The sequence below is a fragment of the Ceratotherium simum genome, chromosome 4, assembly GCF_057802395.1.
Source record: "Ceratotherium simum simum isolate JZ-2026a chromosome 4, ASM5780239v1, whole genome shotgun sequence".
NCBI classification, from domain to species: domain Eukaryota; kingdom Metazoa; phylum Chordata; class Mammalia; order Perissodactyla; family Rhinocerotidae; genus Ceratotherium; species Ceratotherium simum.
Window position 1 is genome coordinate 35,247,062 of NC_141903.1, and position 22,999 is coordinate 35,270,060.

General features: G+C 41.9%; 1 protein-coding gene and 3 pseudogenes across 1 annotated transcript; 1 reads left to right on the plus strand and 3 right to left on the minus strand.

The window, feature by feature from the left end:
* Window positions 1-4,164: 4,164 nt before the first annotated feature.
* Window positions 4,165-9,426, minus strand: LOC106803205 (protocadherin alpha-10 pseudogene; annotated as a pseudogene).
* Window positions 7,382-12,606, plus strand: LOC147917246 (uncharacterized; annotated as a pseudogene).
* A 19-nt stretch (window positions 12,607-12,625) lies between these two features.
* Window positions 12,626-13,713, minus strand: LOC147917247 (protocadherin alpha-8 pseudogene; annotated as a pseudogene).
* Window positions 13,714-16,230: 2,517 nt separating this feature from the next.
* LOC101408259 (protocadherin alpha-7-like) lies at window positions 16,231-22,962 on the minus strand. The gene has a single exon (XM_087429683.1). It carries the CDS (start codon window positions 18,774-18,776, stop codon window positions 16,362-16,364), a length of 2,415 nt encoding a protein of 804 aa, XP_087285809.1. The 5' UTR covers window positions 18,777-22,962; the 3' UTR covers window positions 16,231-16,361.
* Window positions 22,963-22,999: the final 37 nt, after the last annotated feature.

A 22,999-nucleotide genomic window follows, 5' to 3' on the forward strand; every position in this document is an offset into this window, starting at 1 on the left:
CCCTGTCTAAAGGTTTTTTTAGTACTAGTTCGAGCGGTTTTACCTGCTCGTCATTGGTCGGTACTTCCAGAGAGAAATACTCATTAGGGTTCAGTCGGTAAGTCAGCAGAGCGTTGGCCCCGACATCTGCATCGGAGGCGCCCTCTAGTGAAAAATGAGAGTCAAGAGCCCTAGTTTCGGAAATAAAGAGATTTTTTTGTGTCGCTGGGAACACAGGCGGGTTGTCGTTAACGTCCTTCACCTCCACCTCCACGTGGAAAACTTGCAGCGGCCTGTCCACGATCACCTCCAGGTGGATGCTGCACTCCGCGCTCCGCCCGCACAGCTCCTCGCGGTCGATCCGAGAATTCACAAACAAAATGCCATTCTGCAGATTTACCTCCAGAAGGTCCCCGCGGCCTTTGGACGCCACCCGGAACAGGCGCGGCACCAGCTCCGCCAGCTCCAGCCCCAGGTCCTGGGCGATGCGGCCCACGAAGGTGCCGTGTTTGGTCTCCTCGGGGACCGAGTAGTGGACCTGACCGCTTCCAGCATCCCAGGCTGCGAGGAGCAGAAGCGAGAGCAGCAGACGCCGGGCTCCCTGGCCACCTGGTCCTAAAGCTAACATCACTGCTCGCTTCTGCTTAGTAAATCAACATCTCATGAGTAGAAAGGTGTAGTCCTTTGAGACCTTTCTTTGAGTCTTTGTTCCTGAGATCCCAGCTGATCTTAACAATATGGGTGTGTTTATAGTCTTTAAAGCACCGGATCACTGAAGAGTCTTTCTGGTCCGGAAATCATCGTAATTTTCTTCTGTTATCCTCTCCTTGGAGGACAACGACATCCTGTGGCTCAAAATGGAAGCGCGTTTGCGTTTATACTGTTTCTTTCACTTACATTGTTTCTTTCCTGATTCCTTCATATTTGTCCATTTTTCTTCGTGGACTCTTAATTCTTTCATTATATATTCCTTGTGTGTGACCACTAGCTCTTTAAATGTGGTTTTGTCTTACAAATTAGAATTCCAAGAAGAGTTTTTCTTGGATATAGATATCTGAGAGAATGTACTACTGCACTACTATCATGTGTATGAACACAAAAAGTCCATATTTGGAGGTTACTAGTGATACTGTTTTTTAGACTTTTAAAAACTGATCATTTTGGAATGGCCTCCTATCAAGTTTACCCCATTGGTAACACTCTGTAATTTTCTATTGCTTAATACTTATACTATGTTAAATTATTCTAAACATTACTCCAGTTGTGTAGAGGATAACTCAAGATGCAAGTTCTCTAAGTTAACACCTCAACAAAATGGTGTTTCAAATCAATGTTGATATACAAGCTACTTATCAGTTTATTCAAAGATTTATTTGCTTTGATGTTAACAATTTACCAAGAACTGACTTCTAGAAATACAAAATATATTTATCTTTGTCTCATTTTAAAGCTTTTTTTCCAATTATTATATCTGTTCAGAGTGAACCTTGCAGTTTCCAGCCTGAAGGACATTACATTACATTACATCCATTGCTATTTGTAAAGATAATCTCTTTCTAATAAAAAAAAACCCACTGAATCAAGAATTCAAGTTATATTCTTCTGTTTGTATTCATTCTATTCTAGAATTAGTTTAAAGTGACTAAGGTATAAAGAGTATTCTAAATCTCATTCCTTCATTCTGTTTTATTTTTCTGATATCTCAGATACAAAAAAAATTGAAATTTGCATAAAAACTGCTATCAATTGCAATAGAGTTTATCAGTGTTGTCTTAAAAAAGAAAAAATGTATTAATCATTCCCAAGACTGTTAAGGAACCAACTATCCAATATCTGAAATCCTTCTAGTAAGATGGCAGCCATTGGGAAAATCCCAAATTTCTCTTCTAAAAAAAAAAAAACACTGTAAATGGTTATCCAAGGGAATCTTCAGTTTTATGTAAAAGGGAGCTGCAGTCTTCATTTTGAACACTTTTAAAAATAGTGATTCAATGATTACAAATCTATGCCAAAGATTTATAGTTTTAACTACTTCTAATTCTTTTTTTAATTGTGGAAGCCATAAATTCAAGATCAACATATTTGCCTAAAGAAAAGCAACAAATTTTAGCACATGGGGTTGACTAAATTCACAAAAAGACATTAACTAAGAAATAAACCTCTTCATGTTTGCTGACTGAAATAATCCAGTCCCTTTTGGAATTATGCCACGCTGAAGGTCCATTCCATTTTTGGTTTAAAGGATTGCTTCACTAATTAAGTACATATGCAAGATAGTTTTTAAAGTACCCAAATACCCTGGCTATCATATAGCCAAATAACTATATTATATCACCAATAAAACTGTGGGTTGGTTACTCATCTTGAAATAGGCTATCACAAATGCTATGCCACCAAGAGCTAAAGAGTACTCATAATTAGCCTCACTTTAATGTCATCTAATAAAGCGCATGTTAAACATGATTATAAAAATAAGATGTTACAGCTTTTTAAAAAAGGGACAAATTCCTTTTTTGGCAAGAATACTAAAAGAAATCCTTGATTTGGGAAATTTTTCTAGTTGGTCATTCTGAAATTTTGGTCATTCTGAATTGAATTGAAGAAACTACCTACAAAGTTTTTAAAAATATTTATCTTAATGACAGAGCCAGAGGAAGAAACTGTTAGACTAAGATTAGTAAAATTTGTCTTTGCTCTCTCTCAAGTTCTCATTCTGAACTCTCATTTCCTCTCTTTCTGTACTTCCTCCTCCATAGACTTTAGGATTATTATGCTGCTGGATAAAACGCTAACTTGTTATGTTAATATTTTTGTGAATATTTATATTTTTAAAGGAAACATATCCAAAGGAGGCAAAGTTAAACAAATAGGCCTAAATTGGTAAACATATAATTCTATGTTTCATTAGTATCTCAGATGAAGAGATATCTTGAGACAAGACTTTTCTGCAGAGGGGCACACTGACATTATTATAAAGGGCTGAAAGAGAGTGGATATAAGAAGACGGAATTTTATACACAAGTTGAAATACTCTGCATTAACTTATCATCTATAATCTCTAAAAGTTGGAGACTGGCCATGGAAAATATTACCATTGAAGGCAATGCCATGCTTAAATTCCTACCACAATTGTCTTTTTTGGTGTTCCTAAACTTGAATGGAAATTTCAAGTTTTATTGCAAGCTATTTATGAAGCACATACAGAGTAAAATTCAGTCTGCACACAGAAAGGAAAAAAGTAATTGCTAAGAACCAGAGTCTAGATGATAAACTAGTTGCATTGCTATCTGGTAACAACAGAATTAATATAAAAAAATGAAATCATAGGTATCAGGTAACAACCAGTTTCAGAAAGGCATAATTAATAGGGTAGCGTTGGCACCATGCAATTTAACCGACTTGCATTTCTGAGTCTAGATCATCCAACACAAATCTGTGTAAGATGACTACAGAAGTTATTAAACTAAATTGCACTAAATGATATCAGATCAATAGAAAACATTCTAAGAGGATAATTCAATTTTCTCTTCAAACTTCTAATATTAATTTGGACTAGAGTAATCATTTTCAATCTCCTTGAAGGTGATGTTCAAATGCTTTCCATTATTAAACATAATCATGACTCCTTCCTCACAGCGGAAGAGCTAATACTTGAATACCATAAGCAATGCCTCATGCTGATAAAGGAGTAAATAGTGAAGAGCTGCTGGATAAAATATGTAAATAACTATGGAACTTTTTCTGTGGCTAAAAAAAGTGATTAATACACACAGGCACAGGTACCACAATGACTGAAATAAAATAAAAAACATTTTAAAAGCTCAGAACACTTAATTTAATTCCATAAATTAGGACATTTTTATGACTGAACTTCCAGTGTACACAATGTACTATTAAGAATAAAAGTGTAAACCCTGAATATTGAATATGTAGCATGCATTATAAGTTACATTACACTACACAGATTCTTTCCTTACAGAGCAAAAAGTACATTTTCACCATGAAGAGAATTGACCGGGGCAGTCTTTTTGTTAATTTAATAGGGTCAGCTCAAAATTTAGATTTGAAAATTAAATAAACATAAATTAAACTACTAGTATTACAAATATTTGTGACATAAGATAGTGGTTTATGAAAAAAATCAAAACCTACATCATATATTCATAATGGAAAATTAAAATGAATTCAGAATAAATGGCATATTTTAAAAATTGAAGTATCAAGCAAAAGTCGATGCACAGGGTAATATAGACAAAATATAAAATGAGCTTTTAGAATAAACCATATTACCATAGGTATTACTAGAAATATGTGAGGTACTATAGACATACGCTGTATAGATAATAGGATGAAGATATTTCGAGACATGTATTTGAGGGAAAAAAATGGTGAAATAAAATATTCACAAAGCATAAATGAAAATAAAAAATAACCCACCTTCCTAGATTGGTCCCCTCCAATTGACTGTTCTTCCACTTTCGCATCGAGTACTGAACACGGTGGAAGGCTGGGACTGAAGGCCATGAGGTCGGTCTTGGGCGGCCCCTCCCCAGAACACACCTTCTGCCGCCTCTGCTGTGAGTAAGACCAACTCTCCATCGCGCTGGAGCACACAAGCCTGGGCTTCCCGGGTACGCATGCGCCCTCAGTCGGCGGCGCCGAGCACCGCAGCGCCGTGTACAGCAGCAGCGTGAGCACCAACAGGCTGGACACCGCACAGATGGCGACGATCAGATACACGTTGACATCCACCAGAGTCACCTCTGGGTCGGTGGTGCCCTTCGACGCCCGCGACGAGGCCTTAGGCACCTGGCCGCTCTCTACCAGGGACAGTAGCACGGTGGCCGTGGCCGTCAGCGCCGGCTCGCCATGGTCCTTCACCAGCACCAGCAGGCGCTGGCGCGGCAAGTCCGCCTCGTCCAGGGCGCGAGTCGTGCTGATCTCGCCCGTGTACAGCCCCACGCGGAAAGGGCTCCGCACGCCACCCGCCGCGGGCAGCAGCTCGTAAGACAGCCACGCGTTGTAGCCCGAGTCCGCGTCCACCGCGCGCACCTTCGCCACCACGTGGCCCGCGCCCACCGACCGCGCCACCAGCTCGCTCACCGCGCCGCCCCCGCCGCCCGCCCCAGGCGGCAGCAGCGCGGGCGCGTTGTCGTTCTCGTCCAGCACGAACACCTGCAGCGTCACGTTGCTGCCCAGAGGCGGCACGCCCGCGTCGCGCGCGCTCACCTGGAACTGCAGCGGCTCCAGCTCCTCGTGGTCCAGCGGCTGCAGCGCGTACACCTTGCCGCTCTCCGCGTGCACCGACACGTAGCTCGACAGCGCGCGCTCGCCCACCCGCCGCTCCACCAGCGAGTAGGACACCCGCGCGTTCTCCTGCGCGTCCGCGTCCCGCGCAGACACCGTGAAGATGTGGCAGCCGGGCGGGTTGTTCTCCTTCACGAACACCATGTACTCGGGCTGCGCGAATGCCGGCGCGTTGTCGTTCACGTCGGCCACCTCCACGGACACGCTGGCGGTGGCCGACAGAGAAGGCGAGCCCCCGTCCCGCGCTATCACCTCCACCTCGTAGTTCGCCACGCTCTCGCGGTCCAAGGCGCTGTCCAGCAACAGCGAATAGTAATTCTTGAAGGTGGACACGAGCTTGAAGGGGACATGGGGTGTTAGTGAGCAGGTCACCTGGCCGTTGGTGCCAGAGTCACGGTCGGACACGCTGATTAAGGCGATGACGGTGCCCACCTGAGCATCCTCTCGCACCGGGAGAGTCAAAGAAGTGACAGCCACCTCAGGCGAATTATCATTTTCATCCAGGATTTCCACTAGGACGGTGCAGTGACCAACCATCGGTGGGATTCCTTTATCTGTAACATCTACATGAATTTCGTAAGTGTTACTATCCTCAAAGTCAATAGCATCATTTACTCTTATTTCTCCTGTCCTTTCATTCATTAGAAATTTCCTTCTTATGCTAGGTGAGACCAAAGAGCTAAATGAATACATCATTTCTTTGTTTAACCCTTCATCCGCATCAGAAGCATTTAGCCATATTACTAACGTTTGGTTCGCTGAATTTTCATACATCTTGACTTCATAAAGGGATCGGTCAAATATAGGGGCATTATCATTGGCATCCAATACCAGGATCAGCAGAGAAACAGATCCCATAAGTTCAGGTTTGCCTCCATCCGTTGCCGTTAATAACAACTGAAGCTGAGGATTTTCTTCACGATCCAGCAGTTTTCGTAGAACAAGCACTGGGAATTTGCCTTTGTCTTTTTTGTTTATAACATCAAGAACGAAAAACTCATTTGGACTGAGTCTGTAAGTAAGCATTGCGTTCTCTCCAACATCCGCGTCAGATGCGCCTTCTAGCGGAAACCGAGAGTCAAGCAGTCGAGATTCGGGTATTGAGAGCTTTTGTTCTGAGACGGAGAAGACCGGTGGGTTGTCGTTAACGTCTTTCACCTCCACCTCCACATGGAAAACCTGCAGCGGCCTGTCCACGATCACCTCCAGGTGGAAACTACACTCTGGGCTCCGCCCGCACAGCTCTTCCCGGTCGATCCGAGAATTCACAAACAGAATGCCATTCTGCAGATTTACCTCCAGAAGGTCCCCGCGGCCTTTGGACGCCACCCGGAACAGGCGCGGCACCAGCTCCGCCAGCTCCAGCCCCAGGTCCTGCGCGATGCGGCCCACGAAGGTGCCGTGTTTGGCCTCCTCGGAGACGGAGTAGTGGACCTGGCCGCTCCCGACCTTCCAGACTGCGAGGAGCAGAGGCGAGAGAAGCAAGCGCCAGGCTCTCAGGCCGCTGGGTCTGTAGACCAACATCACACCTTTCTCTTGTTTTACAAATCGATGAATCAGCGGCCTAAAAGACACACACGCTCCGAATTTTCCTATTCGATTTCTTACATCCGATTTGATCGAAATGGCTGAGATCTCAGAATGTAGCTCCTTCCCAGTCCTTGAGAAACACAGGATTATGCCTTTGTTCTGCAAAGCCATTTTGCGGAAGACAGCGACATCCGGTGGCTTAATGTGTAAGTACAACTCCATGAATTTGAAAACTTTTCCTTCATTCATATCTTTTAATTCTATTTTTACGTATTTGTATCCCTCTGGACTTTATGTCTCTTTTGTATGTAATAATAATCATCGTCCATCTCTAGTGCAGCGTTTGTGAATGTAGAATCTCAGACAAGTAATTCCTTCCCTAATCATGATTATCATTAGCTAAATTTGAAAATACCCTTAATATTTGTATAATTGAGTGTACTAGAATTTTGCTGGTAACAAATTTAGGTCTTTTCAAGTTATGACACTTAATTCACTTCTATTCATCATTATTTTGAAGTTAAATAAATCTTTTTTAGACACTAATCTCAAGCATCAATTCTCCATGAGGTATTTGCAACTCCTAAATTCCAGTCATCACTAAAATGTAGAGAGAAGATCACTGGCTTCAGCATCAGAAATGTCTCCATTCCGATTCCTATCCTCCAACTTACTAGTTGTGTGACTTGGGGAAAAATAGTTTAACCTCTCTCTGTCTCAGTTTCCACTTCCATAATAATAATAATATGGTGGTTGTGTGAATTATGACATATTAAGTGCCTAGGATAGTACCTTAAGGAGAGTGAGTGCTTCATAAGTGGCAATTATTCTCAGGCCTCGATTTAGCCACATTTATTTTCACAATGCTCAAGACCAAAATTGGCTTCTTGGGAAAAATTATTACCTATAGAATATTGTTCACTCCATAATGCCTTTACTATTGCTACTGCACAGGCTAAGTGGTGGTTCCTGTCTTTAAGAGAAGAGAAAAATGGTTTTATTGAGAAATAAGTTATACAGGGAGAAGTTTCACTTTTTGATACACATCTTATATGGGCAAAAAGAACTTTAATTATGATTCTAAATAAAATAATTCAAAAATTTGTGATTTCCACTTTCAGAGACAACGGCTTTCATCTTTGTTATATTTAACCTTTTCAAATACCCCAAATATACAGCTTGGGGATTATCTAATAGTTTTATTAGTGTCAATAAAGTTTTTAATCACCACCTGCAGTAAAAATACTTTTTCTCTCTCTCAAAGTTCTTGGTACCATATATTCAGTAACTGAAATTCCCCATTAATAGATCTATGCTACTGAAAAAACTTGAGGTTTTTCTTTTTCCAAAAAAAGGAAAACTTAATAATAGGACCTTTGGTCTTATCCAAAGGTTAACTTCCTAACTTTAACGATGCTGTGATTTATAAAAGAGATATTTTTAAAAGAGATCAAGAATTTTGAACTCTTTTAGTTGTTATTAAGAGCTGAAAAATAGAGCAACACTTACGAATAGGAAAACTGACAAGAATTGGAGTCACTTGATTCATGGGCTTACGTGTGCTACTAAATTCTGTTTGTATAATTCTCCACTCCTTTAGAATAACTCTAGTGTCAAAGTCCATTCAAATTCTGATTTTAAGCTTTACTTTTCTTATAAAGCATGAATGAAAATGTAATGAGTTATCTCTCCATCCACATACCAATGTTCAGTTTGAGCTACTATCCGGAGTCTACAAATAAGATTATTATTGATTAATCATCTCAACACAAGGTAATGATATAAACTAAACTCCACTCCTGATAATTTTGCATTTTATACCAAGTAATAACATAAATGTCCCAGTATAAATCTCCAATAATGAATAAAAAGTAGGGGGTAGTTAAATTACATCCTGTCAAATAATAGTAACTTGCTTTGACAAGCATCTCATGGGGCTATTGGATCTAAAACTTTAGTTGGATAAGAACCATCTGGAGTCCTTGTTAAAATGCAAATTTGCCAGTACTACTTTTCAGAAATTCTGAGGTGGCATCTGGGAACCAGAATGCTCAATAAGGACGCCAGGTTTTGCTAACGCAGTTAGCATTATCAGTCTAAGGATAGGCTGCCCATAGACCCCAATTTGCCTGGGATATGCTCCATCTACATCTGTGGTCTTGTGTGCTTATTTATAGTGCCTCTTTCACTCTCAAAAGTGTCTGAGATTGGGTCATAACCTAGATAGTTAGTCCTATCTAGTGACTACAACTTAGGGACTGGCATAGGGGAGCTTCATTATTGGTTTCATGATTCTGGCTTGAATTGAGGAATGTTACCTACAGAAGCACAGAGGGAGAGCTATTAGGCAAAATACTAAAGCATCTTCCATGCTGTCATCTCTCTATTTGAGCTTCCCAGCTCTTTTGAATCCTAACCTCCCTGGATCCCAGTGTGCTCACGCTTCCTGATGACCCAAAAAATAAACTCATTACTAAGATGGTCACTGATATTCTGAAAATTGGCATATGATGACAGCCCATATTCTGGAACAGAATAAAGATTAATATAAAGGACTATATTACCAATACAGCCATCTATAATAAAAAATAAAATTTATAATTATAGAAGACATACTAAGTAATAAAGAATACTAGCTCTGAGACACTAGAGGAGTGGTGGGTTTTTTTTTTTTTTGGAGGGGGAGGCAAATGACACATCTAGCACATCTCTATCATATGATGTAATCAAATACCTGGGCCCAAGTTCAAGTGGCATATGAAACCTGAAAAAAAGTGCAAGGACAGAGACATCTGAAGATTTAAGTCTGGATTTAAGGTGAGTTGTGCTGACAGACATAGGTTTTACCACAGGAGCTCAGAGAATACTCAAATTTTGAAAGAAGTAAAGTGACAAAAAAATAGATTGCTTTCTAGCATAACCAAACATGTGTTGTATGTGGGGAAAGAGAGAAATTACTGAAATGTTTTATTTTAAGTGAATTTTACTTGCATTTTCATGATTATATTGTGACTCTATTCTCAAGACCACTTGAATTTTGCTCCACTGAGTTTTTAATTAAGGAATACCTTGTAAAATACCTACACAATAAAAAATAAAATACCTGAATAGAAATATAAACCACATAACAAAACAACATAAGTACAGAGAAAGTTTTTAAAATTAAAATTAGAAAATAAAATGAAAGCTTGGACTAAAGATAGAGTGTGGAGAACCACCAATTTGAAAGTCTCAGGGCCGGCCCGTGGCTTAGCGGTTAAGTGCGTGCGCTCTGCTGCTGGCGGCTCAGAGTTCGGATCCCGGGCGCACACCGACGCACCGATTCTCCGGCCATGCTGAGGCCGCGTCACACATACAGCAACTAGAAGGATGTGCAACTATGACATACAACTACCTACTGGGGCTTTGGGGGAAAAAAAATAAATAAATAAAATTATTTTAAAAAAAAAGAAAGAAAGTCTCAAACCACAATCCAGGAAATATAAGTTTAATATGTAGTGACTTTAAAGATACACAACCTCATCTCCAGATTACTGTCTTTTGGAATATTGAGAGAAACAGTAAATCCTCATCTAAACTGGTAGGGGTAATTTTTTAAGTTTCAGACTATGAATTTCAAGAGAAATAAAAATGTAAAATATACATATATCTTTAATGCCCAAGCATTATATCTCTAACAGAAAATTTCAATAAAAAGGAGAAAGTCTTCTTGAAGAAACAAAGTACCCGACGGGAAGTATTTTCTCAAATATCAGATAAAATGTGAATTTCAATAAATTTTCTAAGTGTAGAAAAGATTCTCAATCAATATTTTCTTATGATCTACATTGTCAGACATTTAGAAACAGATTTTACACAAGGTGGACAGAGAGTTATACTTCTAACATTTATTGTCAGAATTAGATTCCTAAAGTAAAGCAACTGTACTGTGGGTATACAGGAAGTTACTCGTTGAAGTTATAGACACTGAGTAGAGCTGACCAACTATGTCTCTAGACAGTCTCCATCCAGAGAAAGACATAAAACTACAAAGTTAGCAAGGTAACAGTTTCTACATATTTCTGCTATGGGGATCTAAGAGATAACAGAATTACACTAAAATACCATGCATACTTCATAAATGAATAAATGATAGAGTGATGTTGAACTTTTCTTAATGTGTAACAACTAGAGGGGTTTTCACCAAATAGTTTTCAGGTACAGTGGAAGCACTGCTTTAGGAATTCACTATGACTCGCATAACAGGTTTAAAATAAAATTGACTCAGCACCCAGCTAATATCTGTTCAACGTACGGTTTATAACTATTCTCAACTGGAAGTCGAAACACAAACCTCAGTTATAAAGTTAAGGTATTCACCTTCCAGAAATAAATAAGAAAATTCTGGCAGATCTCTATAATAAGTGGATAAAAACTATTTAAAAACTATTAAACTGAGGAAATAAGAATATTTTTCAAGATTAAATAAATAAATACATGAATAAATAAAACGTTAGAGCAACCTACCTTCCCAGAGGAGTCCAAAGAAGCTTGCTGATCTCCCGTCGCATCTACAGACCCAAGACAGGGAGAAAGGCTGGGACTGAAGGCCATGAGGTCGGTCTTGGGCGGTCCCTCCCCAGAACACACCCTAGGCCGCCTTTGCTGTGAATACGACCAGCTCCCCACCGCGCTAGAGCACACCAGCGTGGGCTTCCCTGGCCCGCACGCACCCTCGGTGGGCAGCGCCGAGCACCGCAGCGCCGTGTACAGCAGCAGCGTGAGCACCAACAGGCTGGACACAGCGCAGATGGCGATAATCAGGTACACGTTGACATCCAGCAGCACCGTCTCCGCGCCCGCCGCGCCCTCCGACGCCCGCAACCAGGCCTTTGGCTCCTGGTGGCTCTCCACCAGCGACAGCAGCACAGTGGCCGTGGCCATCAGCGCGGGCTCGCCATGGTCCTTCACCAGCACCAGCAGGCGCTGGCGCGGCAAGTCCGCCTCGTCCAGGGCGCGAGTCGTGCTGATCTCGCCCGTGTACAGCCCCACGCGGAACGGGCTGCGCGCCCCACCCGCCGCGGACAGGAGCTCGTAAGACAGCCACGCGTTGTAGCCCGAGTCCGCGTCCACCGCGCGCACCTTCGTCACCACGTGGCCCGCGCCCACCGACCGCGCCACCAGCTCGCTCACCGCGCCGCCCCCGCCGCCCGCCCCAGGCGGCAGCAGCGCGGGCGCGTTGTCGTTCTCGTCCAGCACGAACACCTGCAGCGTCACGTTGCTGCCCAGAGGCGGCACGCCCGCGTCGCGCGCGCTCACCTGGAACTGCAGCAGCTCCAGCTCCTCGTGGTCCAGCGGCTGCAGCGCGTACACCTTGCCGCTCTCCGCGTGCACCGACACGTAGCTAGACAGCGCGCGCTCGCCCACCCGCCGCTCCACCAGCGAGTAGGACACGCGCGCGTTCTCCTGCGCGTCCGCGTCCCGCGCAGACACCGTGAAGATGTGACAGCCGGGCGGGTTGTTCTCCTTCACGAACACCGTGTACTCGGGCTGCGGGAACGCCGGCGCGTTGTCGTTCACGTCGGCCACCTCCACGGACACGCTGGCGGTGGCCGACAGAGAAGGCGAGCCCCCGTCCCGCGCTGTCACCACCACCTCGTAGTTCGCCACCGTCTCGCGATCCAGGGCACTGTCCAGCACCAGTGAATAGTAATTCTTGAAGGTGGACACCAGCTTGAAGGGAACATGGGGCGTCAGAAAGCAGGTTACTTGCCCGTTGGCACCTGCGTCGAGATCGGACACGCTAATTAGGGCAATGACAGTACCGAATTTAGCGTCCTCTCGGACAGGCAACGATAAGGAAGTCAATACAATCTGAGGGACATTATCATTAATATCCAAAACTTTCACTAAAACGGTGCAATGACCAGCCATGGGAGGGTGGCCTCTGTCCGTGGCGTCAATGCGGATTTTATAGGAATTCACTTTTTCAAAATCCAGATTCTTTCGAATTGTCATTTCTCCAGTATTTGAATCTATGCTAAACTGGTCAATAACCATGGGTGGAACAGGGCTATTAAAAGAGTATGAAATCTCTGCATTCGCTCCTTCATCCCGATCAGAAGCATTCAGTCTGATAACTATTGTTCCGTTGTCGGAGTTTTCGAATATTCTTACTTCATATTCAGACTGTTCGAAACTGGGAGCATTGTCATTCACGTCCAGCACGGTGACCAGCAGCTGAACGGTGCCCGTGAGCTCAGGTTTGCCTTCGTCAGTGGCCGTCAGGAGTAAGCTATGTTCGGGAGCTTCCTCTCTGTCCAAGGATTTTCTTAAGACGAGTTCAACTTTATTCTCCTCGCTCTTGGAATTCACATCGAGCAGGAAATAATCACTATAGTTTAGCCTATAGGTTAAAATGGAGTTAGCTCCAATATCTGCATCCGAAGCACCCTCTAGCGGAAACCGAGAATCTGGCATTCTGGATTCTGAAACAAATAGCTTTTGTTCCTTTACCAGGAACACAGGCGGGTTGTCGTTAATGTCCTTCACCTCCACCTCCACGTGGAAAACTTGCAGCGGCCGGTCCACGATCACCTCCAGGTGGATGCTGCACTCCGCGCTCCGCCCGCACAGCTCCTCGCGGTCGATCCGAGAATTCACAAACAAAATGCCATTCTGCAGATTTACCTCCAGAAGGTCCCCGCGGCCTTTGGACGCCACCCGGAACAGGCGCGGCACCAGCTCCGCCAGCTCCAGCCCCAGGTCCTGCGCGATGCGGCCCACGAAGGTGCCGTGTTTGGCCTCCTCGGAGACGGAGTAGTGGACCTGGCCGCTCCCGACCTTCCAGACTGCGAGGAGCAGAAGCGAGAGCAGCAGACGCCGGGATCCCGGGCCTCCTCGCCAAGAAAACACCATGTCAAGTACTCGTTTTATTGCTGTCAGAAGAGCTTGTTTGATATAAAGACGAACTACGGCATTGCCTGGAGTCTTTTAATCCAATTCCGCTGCATCCGCCATTGTTCGGCATTTAGAGACAGATACTGTTAGAGGAAAGTCTGGATCTTGGCTAGACAGAACTTCTTTGTAGACAGCGACATCAAGCGGCTCCGACAGGTAATAATACATGCATTCACTTACCTCCTCTATAATCGGGTTCTTTTAATCCAATATTTTCTTTTCCCTTATCCTACTTAATAGTGGATCTTTACCTTTATCAATTGTAGAGGCATTCATACCGTCTGGCTCCTTACATTAATTTCATTCCAGCTAGGGATCTCTTTCTTCATAAGGAAAGAAATTTCTTCCGAGCATTTTAAATATCTGTATCAATTAGCAAAAAATTTAATATGATCTAGACATGTCATGGATATCAGAGATAGAAAGCATGGTCCATACTTTTGTGTGGAAGAAATATGTTCATATTTATCTGATCACCCAAAATGTTTGTATATATTACTCTGGAATGAGAATTCTACCTTTCTATACTTTATCTTTCTTTTTAAGGATTATTAAGTTTCTGCTTTTCTATGATTAATGAATGCCAAATTTCCCAAACTTTTTTATACCAGTACAAGAAACCTTTTTATGTGTATTCCTTATAATACTCTTTATTATCTCCACAGCCTGTTAAAATAGGCCTGTCACATAAGACATTTTCCATCATAGATTTCTCTGCCAAAGCAAACTCTAGCAGTATTTTAGTGTTGGTCTTCTCTATTGGTTCTTCATCTTTCTGTTGCTCCAAAATATGAACGTTTTCCAAAGTTATGCCTTTAGCCTCTTATTTTTTAAATCTTTTTCCTTTAAATGTTTCTACTTCCATGCCAGCCTATTATTTGAAATATTCCTAAATCCAAATCTCCAACTCATTTCATTTATCTACTTTCATTTATCTACTTGACACCTTTACTGGTATACGCTAACAAGCATGCCTAGAAAACAAGATGAGTAACATTTTTAAAAGTCTGATCAATAATTACCCCCAAATCCAAATCTTTGAAAAATCACATTTTGTTTTTATAGTGTGTCCATTCTCCAAATTTACTTGTATGTATTTTTATGACTCATTTTCCATTGCCTGATATATTTAAAGTTTGCTTCTATCCCATCTCTCCTTCTGAGTGTCATAAATTCTGTCTTTATGAGAACAGTTTTTATGGAATTGCGCTAAAACCTCTAGTGAGCTTACCATTCTAGTGAACTAAGTGCCAAGACATTAGACTCACAATCTGAGAGATCCAATATGTGCCTATACACCAGTTTTTCCAGTATTTTCTCCAAGTATTTTTCAATATGAATTATATTTTACAGAAAAGACCATGTCTCTTTCTCAACACACACTTTGTTCAAGAGGTTTCTTCTATTCTCTCATCTTTGTCTGTCAAAATCCTAGTCACCCTTCAAAGTCCACCTCAAAAGTTAGTTATCCATTCATTCGTCTTAAATGCCTCAATAGAAGGTGTGATTAAGCTCTCTTTGGAATTCATATAGTAGCAATTCTCAAGGGAGAAGAGTTTTCAAATAACTCATGATCTCCCCCCCTCACTTACTCAAGATTCTGGCTTATTTGAAATAGTCTCAAAGGTGATTACGATTTTAAAAACAATTTTATTCAATGAGATCTGTCTTAATGTATTTCATTGAAATCTCTCTAGAGGTGCTTATCACTGACCTTTTATTCTAGTTATTTTGGGACAACAAATGATTCCTTTTGTTACAATCAGAAAAGACTTCATAATGATAGATTAGCCAACATCCTTTACATCCTTTACATTTTCTTGGGAGGTTAGAGTTTTTCATAAATTTGGCAGTAACTAAAGATTTTTAATTTTTAAAACTTAAGTCAGCACCACATATAGATTTACTCAAGTTCCTAGCAATCCAGATGTGTGAGAATTTGATTAACATGTAATCACAGTAATATTTCCACTAGCTACAGCTAATAAACAATAAATGTATTGAAAATCATTACATAAACACAAGTAATATGGAAAAGGGGAATAAGAACATTTTCTGTGAAACTACTTACATTTGTCCTCTCTTGATTTACTCAAAGACCATCTCTACAGTTCATGCTAAGTAATGAGCAAGATTATGTAAAGAAAATAGCATTACTCAATATAGCTGTGAGAACTTTTTACCAACAAAAATTCCATAACCTTAATATGTCAGAGTTTGAATTTCTAAAAAATAAATTACCTTAAAAAATTAATAATAGTTGGTGAATAAAGATTGGAGTGTGGAGGAGGATTCTTTGTCAAATTTCTAGTACTTCCTCACCAAAAGCAGAATTTTTTAAATTTCTTAAAATATGCTAGAAAAGTAGTTTTTAAAATTTATGTATTTAAGAATAAATGCAATAAAAACAGAATTACAATCACCATCATCAAAAGTCTAGAATACTTATGTTTTTCTACAAAAACGAGAGTGCATATTTAACATAAATATAATCTAAGATAATGAAATAGTGCAAATAAAGCAATAACATTAAAAATATAATAGTTATATATAAAGCTATCAACTAAAAATAGAATAAATTATGTAAGAATATTTAAGTAGAAAACCTAAATAATGGTGTTTTTAAATTGTTGAAAATAAGATTTTTTTAGACTCACGTTGTCTGTAGATTTGGGACCCTGAGGAAGGCTGGGGCTAAAAGCTATGAGGTCGGTCTTGGGCGGCCCCTCCCCAGAGCACGCCCTCTGCTGCCTCTGCCTCCTCTGCTGTGAATACGACCAGCTCTCCACCGCGCTGGAGCACACCAGCCTGGGCTTCCCCGGCCCGCACTCGCCCTCGGTGGGCGGCGCCGAGCACCTCAGCGCCGTGTACAGCAGCAGCGTGAGCACCAACAGGCTGGACACAGCGCAGATGGCGATAATCAGGTACACGTTGACATCCACCAGAGTCACCTCTGGGTCGGTGGTGCCCTTCGACGCCCGCGACGAGGCCTTAGGCGCCTGGCCGCTCTCTACCAGGGACAGTAGCACGGTGGCCGTGGCCGTCAGCGCGGGCTCGCCATGGTCCTTCACCAGCACCAGCAGGCGCTGGCGCGGCAAGTCCGCCTCGTCCAGGGCGCGAGTCGTGCAGATCTCGCCCGTGTACAGCCCCACGCGGAACGGGCTGCGCGCGCCACCCGCCGCCGGCTGCAGCTCATAAGACAGCCACGCGTTGTAGCCCGAGTCCGCGTCCACCGCGCGCACCTTCGCCACCATGTGGCCCGCGCCCACCGACCGCGCCACCAGCTCGCTCACCGCGCCGCCCCCGCCGCCCGCCCCAGGCGGCAGCAGCGCGGGCGCGTTGTCGTTCTCGTCCAGCACGAACACCTGCAGCGTCACGTTGCTGCCCAGAGGCGGCACGCCCGCGTCGCGCGCGCTCACCTGGAACTGCAGCAGCTCCAGCTCCTCGTGGTCCAGCGGCTGCAGCGCGTACACCTTGCCGCTCTCCGCGTGCACCGACACGTAGCTCGACAGCGCGCGCTCGCCCACCCGCCGCTCCACCAGCGAGTAGGACACCCGCGCGTTCTCCTGCGCGTCCGCGTCCCGCGCAGACACCGTGAAGATGTGGCAGCCGGGCGGGTTGTTCTCCTTCACGAACACCGTGTACTCGGGCTGCGGGAACGCCGGCGCGTTGTCGTTCACGTCGGCCACCTCCACGGACACGCTGGCGGTGGCCGACAGAGAAGGCGAGCCCCCGTCCCGCGCGGTCACCACCAGCTGATAATTCGCCACGCTTTCGCGGTCCAAGGCGCTGTCCAGCACCAGTGAATAGTAATTCTTGAAGGTGGACACCAGCTTGAAGGGGACATGAGGTGTTAGTGAGCAGGTCACTTGCCCGTCAGCTCCAGAATCTCGGTCAGACACGTTAATCAAGGTGATGACTGTTCCCGGCTGAGCATCCTCTGAGACAGGGAGAGACAGGGAAGTAACAGTCAACTCCGGAGCATTGTCGTTAGCGTCCAAAACTTCCACAAGAACTGTACAGTGACCAGCCAGGGACGGAAAGCCTTTATCGATTGCCTCTACTCGAATTTTGTAGGCCTTACTTTCTTCAAAATCGATATGTCCTATTGATATAATTTCCCCACTTATGGGGTCTATGTAGAACTTAGATTTTATATCTGAAGAAACGTCACTAGAGAATGAGTAAATAATATCCCCATTCAAGCCTTCGTCTAAGTCTGAGGCTTTAAGTTTAATTACCAACGTTCCATTAGGAACATTTTCTGGTAATTTCACCGCATAGAGTGTTCTATCGAAAGCTGGGGCGTTGTCATTGGCGTCCAGCACTTTGACGAGTAACTGAACAGTGCCAGTCAGCTCCGGTTTGCCTCTATCAGTGGCCGTGAGCACTAAATGAAGCTCTGGAGATTCTTCTCTGTCTAAAGGTTTCCGTAATACAAGTCCGAGAGGTTTTACTTGCTCGTCGTTGGTTGGTACGTCCAGAGAGAAATACTCACTGGGGCTCAGTCTGTAAGTCAACAGAGCGTTCTCCCCGATATCTGCATCGGAGGCGCCCTCTAGTGGAAACCGAGAGTCAAGCGGCCTGGATTCCGCCATAAAGAGATTCTTTTGTGTTCCGGGGAACAGAGGCGGATTGTCGTTAACGTCCTTCACCTCCACCTCCACATGGAAGACCTGCAGCGGCCTGTCCACAATCACCTCCAGGTGGATGCTGCACTCCGCGCTCCGCCCACACAGCTCCTCGCGGTCGATCCGGGAATTCACAAACAGAATGCCATTCTGCAGATTTACCTCCAGAAGGTCCCCGCGGCCTTGGGACGCCACCCGGAACAGGCGCGGCACCAGCTCCGCCAGCTCCAGCCCCAGGTCCTGCGCGATGCGGCCCACGAAGGTGCCGTGTTTGGCCTCCTCGGAGATCGAGTAGTGGACCTGGCCGCTCCCGGTCTCCCAAGCCGCGAGAATTATAAAAAATAGCAGTAGATGCCTGTCCCTCTGGTCACCTCTATTCGAGTACACCATTTCCAATTATTGGGGTTTTTTAATTCGAATTAGCATAACTTATCTCAAAATTTAGAGGAATCTTCTTTTCCCTTCTTTACTATCCTGATACGCTCGCCATTGTTCAACATCCTGATAGTGAAACAGAGTGGAGAGTCTTTCCAATATGAAAACGGAGGACTGACTTCGTTTTGTCTTGAATATGAGAGAATTTCGCGGTAAAGAGCGACATCATGTGGCCCAAATAGTAAGTACGAATTACAAAAAAACTTTATATTAATAAATGCAAAGTTTTATTTCAACCACTGAATTTTTTTCTTTATTTTTGTTAAAGCGTAGGACATTTCTCACACTTGCTGAAGGCATTCTTGGGAGACTTAACTTCTGAACATTTAGTTTGACCATAATTGTGGTTTCTTTATGCCTTGAAAATACATATTTCCACAGTTTTTAAATGTAAAGATAAAAATGTAAGTGACAATAAAGCAAATCATGGTAGCAACAGTAAATTTTAAAATCCTCTGTTCAGAGTTCAGGAAACTCCATTTTCTTGCTTTCTGTTAAGAAAACTCCTGGTCTCACTAGGGACCTCAAGGATCTCAAGAATCTACTAATGGCAGAAAAACTTAGAAAGGTTGTTTGCTCGTTTTTAGGAAGCAAGGAATATAAACAACTAATTCATATACTTTTCTTAATAAAACACAATAATAGAAGGTTTGGGGGATCTTTGAAGAGGAATAATTTGTATTAAGTGAATTTTGTGAGGAGGAAGTATTCTGAATTTCTCTTTTCGTCAGAATTTATACATTGTGTTTCAGGAGTTCATGGTTCTTATATCTCTTTATTCTTTCCATCCTTTCGAAGCTTCATGTTTTATAAATATCCACCTGTTTTTACAATCTCCAATATGATTTAGATTATTTTACAAGTTTATTTCATTAGATAAATGTTGGCACTCATCTGTCATTCTTAGAACAGTCCTTTAATCAACCTTTGGGTGTTTTCTCCTTTTTAGTTCTACTTAACAGAGCAAATTCTCTTGAATGTTTCACTCCCATGCTCCCAACTGCAAGTAAAATAATTAGGTCCATATTCTAATGCTTCCCAAGTTTTATATCTGCCTAAATGAGTTTTAAATATTGTTGCTATCCTGGATTATTGTAATTGCTTCTTATTGTGTCATCTTGTGACGACCTCATTTATCCCTCATTTAATCCTGAGAGTCATCTTCCTGAAAAACGTGTTTTATTCCTATTGCTTCACACTTTTTGATAGCTTTCAAATGACTTTAAAGGTGAATCAAAATTTCTTAGTCTAGTACTCAAAGTTACCCAAGAGGTTTTTCTCATGTTACTTTTCCTGCCTTATCTCATACTCTTTCCTACTTTTCTCATACTCTTTCCTCATACTCTTTCATATGTCTTCACCAAAGCAGACTATTCTATTTCCAGGCACCTTTGGGATTTTCTGTGCACTCATTTCCTTAAGTTCCTCTGTTCCCAAGAAAACCTATTATAGTCAATATTCTCCCAGAGGAAACCTCTCCATTTTAAAACCACTAAAAACATCATAAGCCAGCCCTAGTGGTCTAGTAGTTAAGATTCGGCGCTCTCACTGCAGCGGCCCTGGGTTTGTTTCTCGGTCAAGGAACCATACCACCTGTCTGTTGGTTGTCATACTGTGGTGGTTGCATGTTGCTGTGATGCTGAAAGCTATGCCACCAGTGTTTCAAATACCAGCAGGGTCACCCATGGTGGACAGGTTTCACTGGTGAATAGCAGCAGAGCATTGTCTGATATAAGACCGGAAGATGAGAGGATGGTGGAAAAAAAAGACCTTGCAGGGTTCAGCTCTGCTGTACACAGGGTCTGATAGGAGTCAGAATTGACTGGAGGACACTAACAACAAAAAAAATCATAACTCTTGAAGGGCTCCTTCAACAAGGGAAATAGATATTTCTTTTCAATTCCAATCACAATAATTTACATTTCTTGCACCTCTTACAATATTCTGCCTTCTAAGATGGTCATATTTATGTATGACACATATCTTTATTTTTCTATGAACTTCGTGAATCCAGGGATTGGGTCTTGTTAATTCAATGATTCTTAGCACAGAGTTGTGCTCTTAGACACCCTCCTAGAACCTCTTTTAAATGTTTACTCGAGAGTGATGGCTATGGTTCTCTATTTCCTAAGAAAGCATGATGTTTTTAAGGTTGTCATATATAACTATTTATACAAATGATACTCTTTATTGATCAGTATAACCATAGCCTATTTTGTAACTTTTAAGTATGTGTTTAAAAATCATCGTGTGCTTACTTATTTTTAAAAACCAGAAAACACTATTAATGATTTCTGCAATTTCAAGAATAGAAAATGAACACATTGGTGAGCACAAACTCCAACTCAGTCATCTGATGGACCTTGGACAACTTTTTTTTTTTTTCCTGAGGAAGACTGGCCCTGGGCTAACAAGACTGGCCCTGGGCTAACATCTGTGCCCATCTTCCTCCACTTTATATGGGACGCCGCCACAGCATGGCTTGCCAAGAGGTGCGTTGATGCGCACTCGGGATCTGAACCCGCGAACCTCGGGCCACGGCAGCAGAGCACATGCACTTAACCGCTTGCGCCACCAGCAGGCCTTGGACAACTTTTAAATGTGGGAAAATACACCATTCCAGTTTAAGGTAGTCTAATATTTCCTGGGAAAATATGGGCAACACAAAAAGTTAAAATCACATTCAGCAAAGCACTGAGGGCACAGCAGTTTAAATGTCTTTTTTGAATCTAAAAAGCTTTTCCACAGCCAAAGTCGTTATTCAATTTTCAACTTTGAAAAATTGATTTTAAATTATTTTTTTCAATGTAGTACATGACATGCAAATTTAGAGATATCTTGGATTAATTTGGTAAGTATGGCCTCCCTATGAATAACAAAACAAATAATCTTTACAGAAAATAAAAATAATATGGAAGCCATAATGACAACTTTCTGACATTTTAGATTTTCCTACTACTCTTCAGAATAATAATAGCTAAATTTTATTAAGTGCTTACTATTTAGCTAAATACTATTATAAGTACCTTGTAAGTATCAACTTACTAAATATAACAGTTCTCTGTGATAGGTACTACTGTTTATCATCGCAACTCTACAGGTGGAAAACTGGAAACTGAGAGGTTAAATAATTGTCCATGCTACACAGAACAAAATTGGTGGGGATGGAATTTAGGTAAGGAAGGATGGCTTGAAAACTCACAATTCTTAACCTACTCTCTACTGACTTAATGTAAAGAAATAGTGAGTAGTTAAAATCATAATACAGAGAGAATAGTGAAAGCGTTAAATTAGAAGAAATAGCTTCCATGAAAAGAAACCTAGCAAATTAAATTCAAACATAAATAAGAGATTTGCAGTGTCTGAGGAATGCAGATTTTACATTAATTTACTTAATCAAAGTCCAAATTCCTTTCAATTACTATTTCTCCAATATTTTGATCCCTGATAAACTGAGCAATAACATGGGTGTCACATCGTAATTAAAAAGAGTATGAAATCTCCCCTTTCACTCCTCTATCCCAACCACAAGTATTCAGTCGGAAACCTAATGTTCTGTCCTTTACCCCTAAATGGTTTAAAGACTAACAATAAATGAACACTATAGACTCTTGGAATCACCAGGGCCAAAGGGGAATCTAGAAAATAACATATGATGGGCAGAGTCCTTACACAAAATAAATAACTTGAAAATCTGGCTAAATTAAAATCATCAGCAAAAGAAGAAACTGAAAGGGTAAAAGCATAAGTAATAAAGTGGTGTTGAAATTTCAATATATTATAAAAAATGATTAAATGTGAAATAACTCTCCCAGAGTTCAAATACAAAGAAATGAAAATTCTACAGAAAATAACAAAACTACTACAGACACCAATAAAAAAAATACACCAGAAATGGACATATCCAAAGAAATTTTGAGTTTGAAGGCAAAAATCCTAAGGTGTAGAATGATAATAACATTTGATCCCACTTTAAATCAAGATTAATAACAAATCAAAGAGATTATAATAATTAACAAAAAATGAAAAGATGTATATAATGTAGAACTATTCAAATTTTTTAAAACAGCAAAATGTAATCAGAAACATTAGGAAAACAATTATAATATTTCAAAACAATATTAACTGCTAATTATGAAAATTTAGACTTACTTTGGCATAATGATCATCATTTAAAT

Excerpts from the sequence above, each read along its gene's own strand:
- LOC101408259 (XM_087429683.1), bottom strand. The coding sequence starts at position 18,776 with ATGGTGTACTCGAATAGAGGTGACCAGAGGGACAGGCATCTACTGCTA.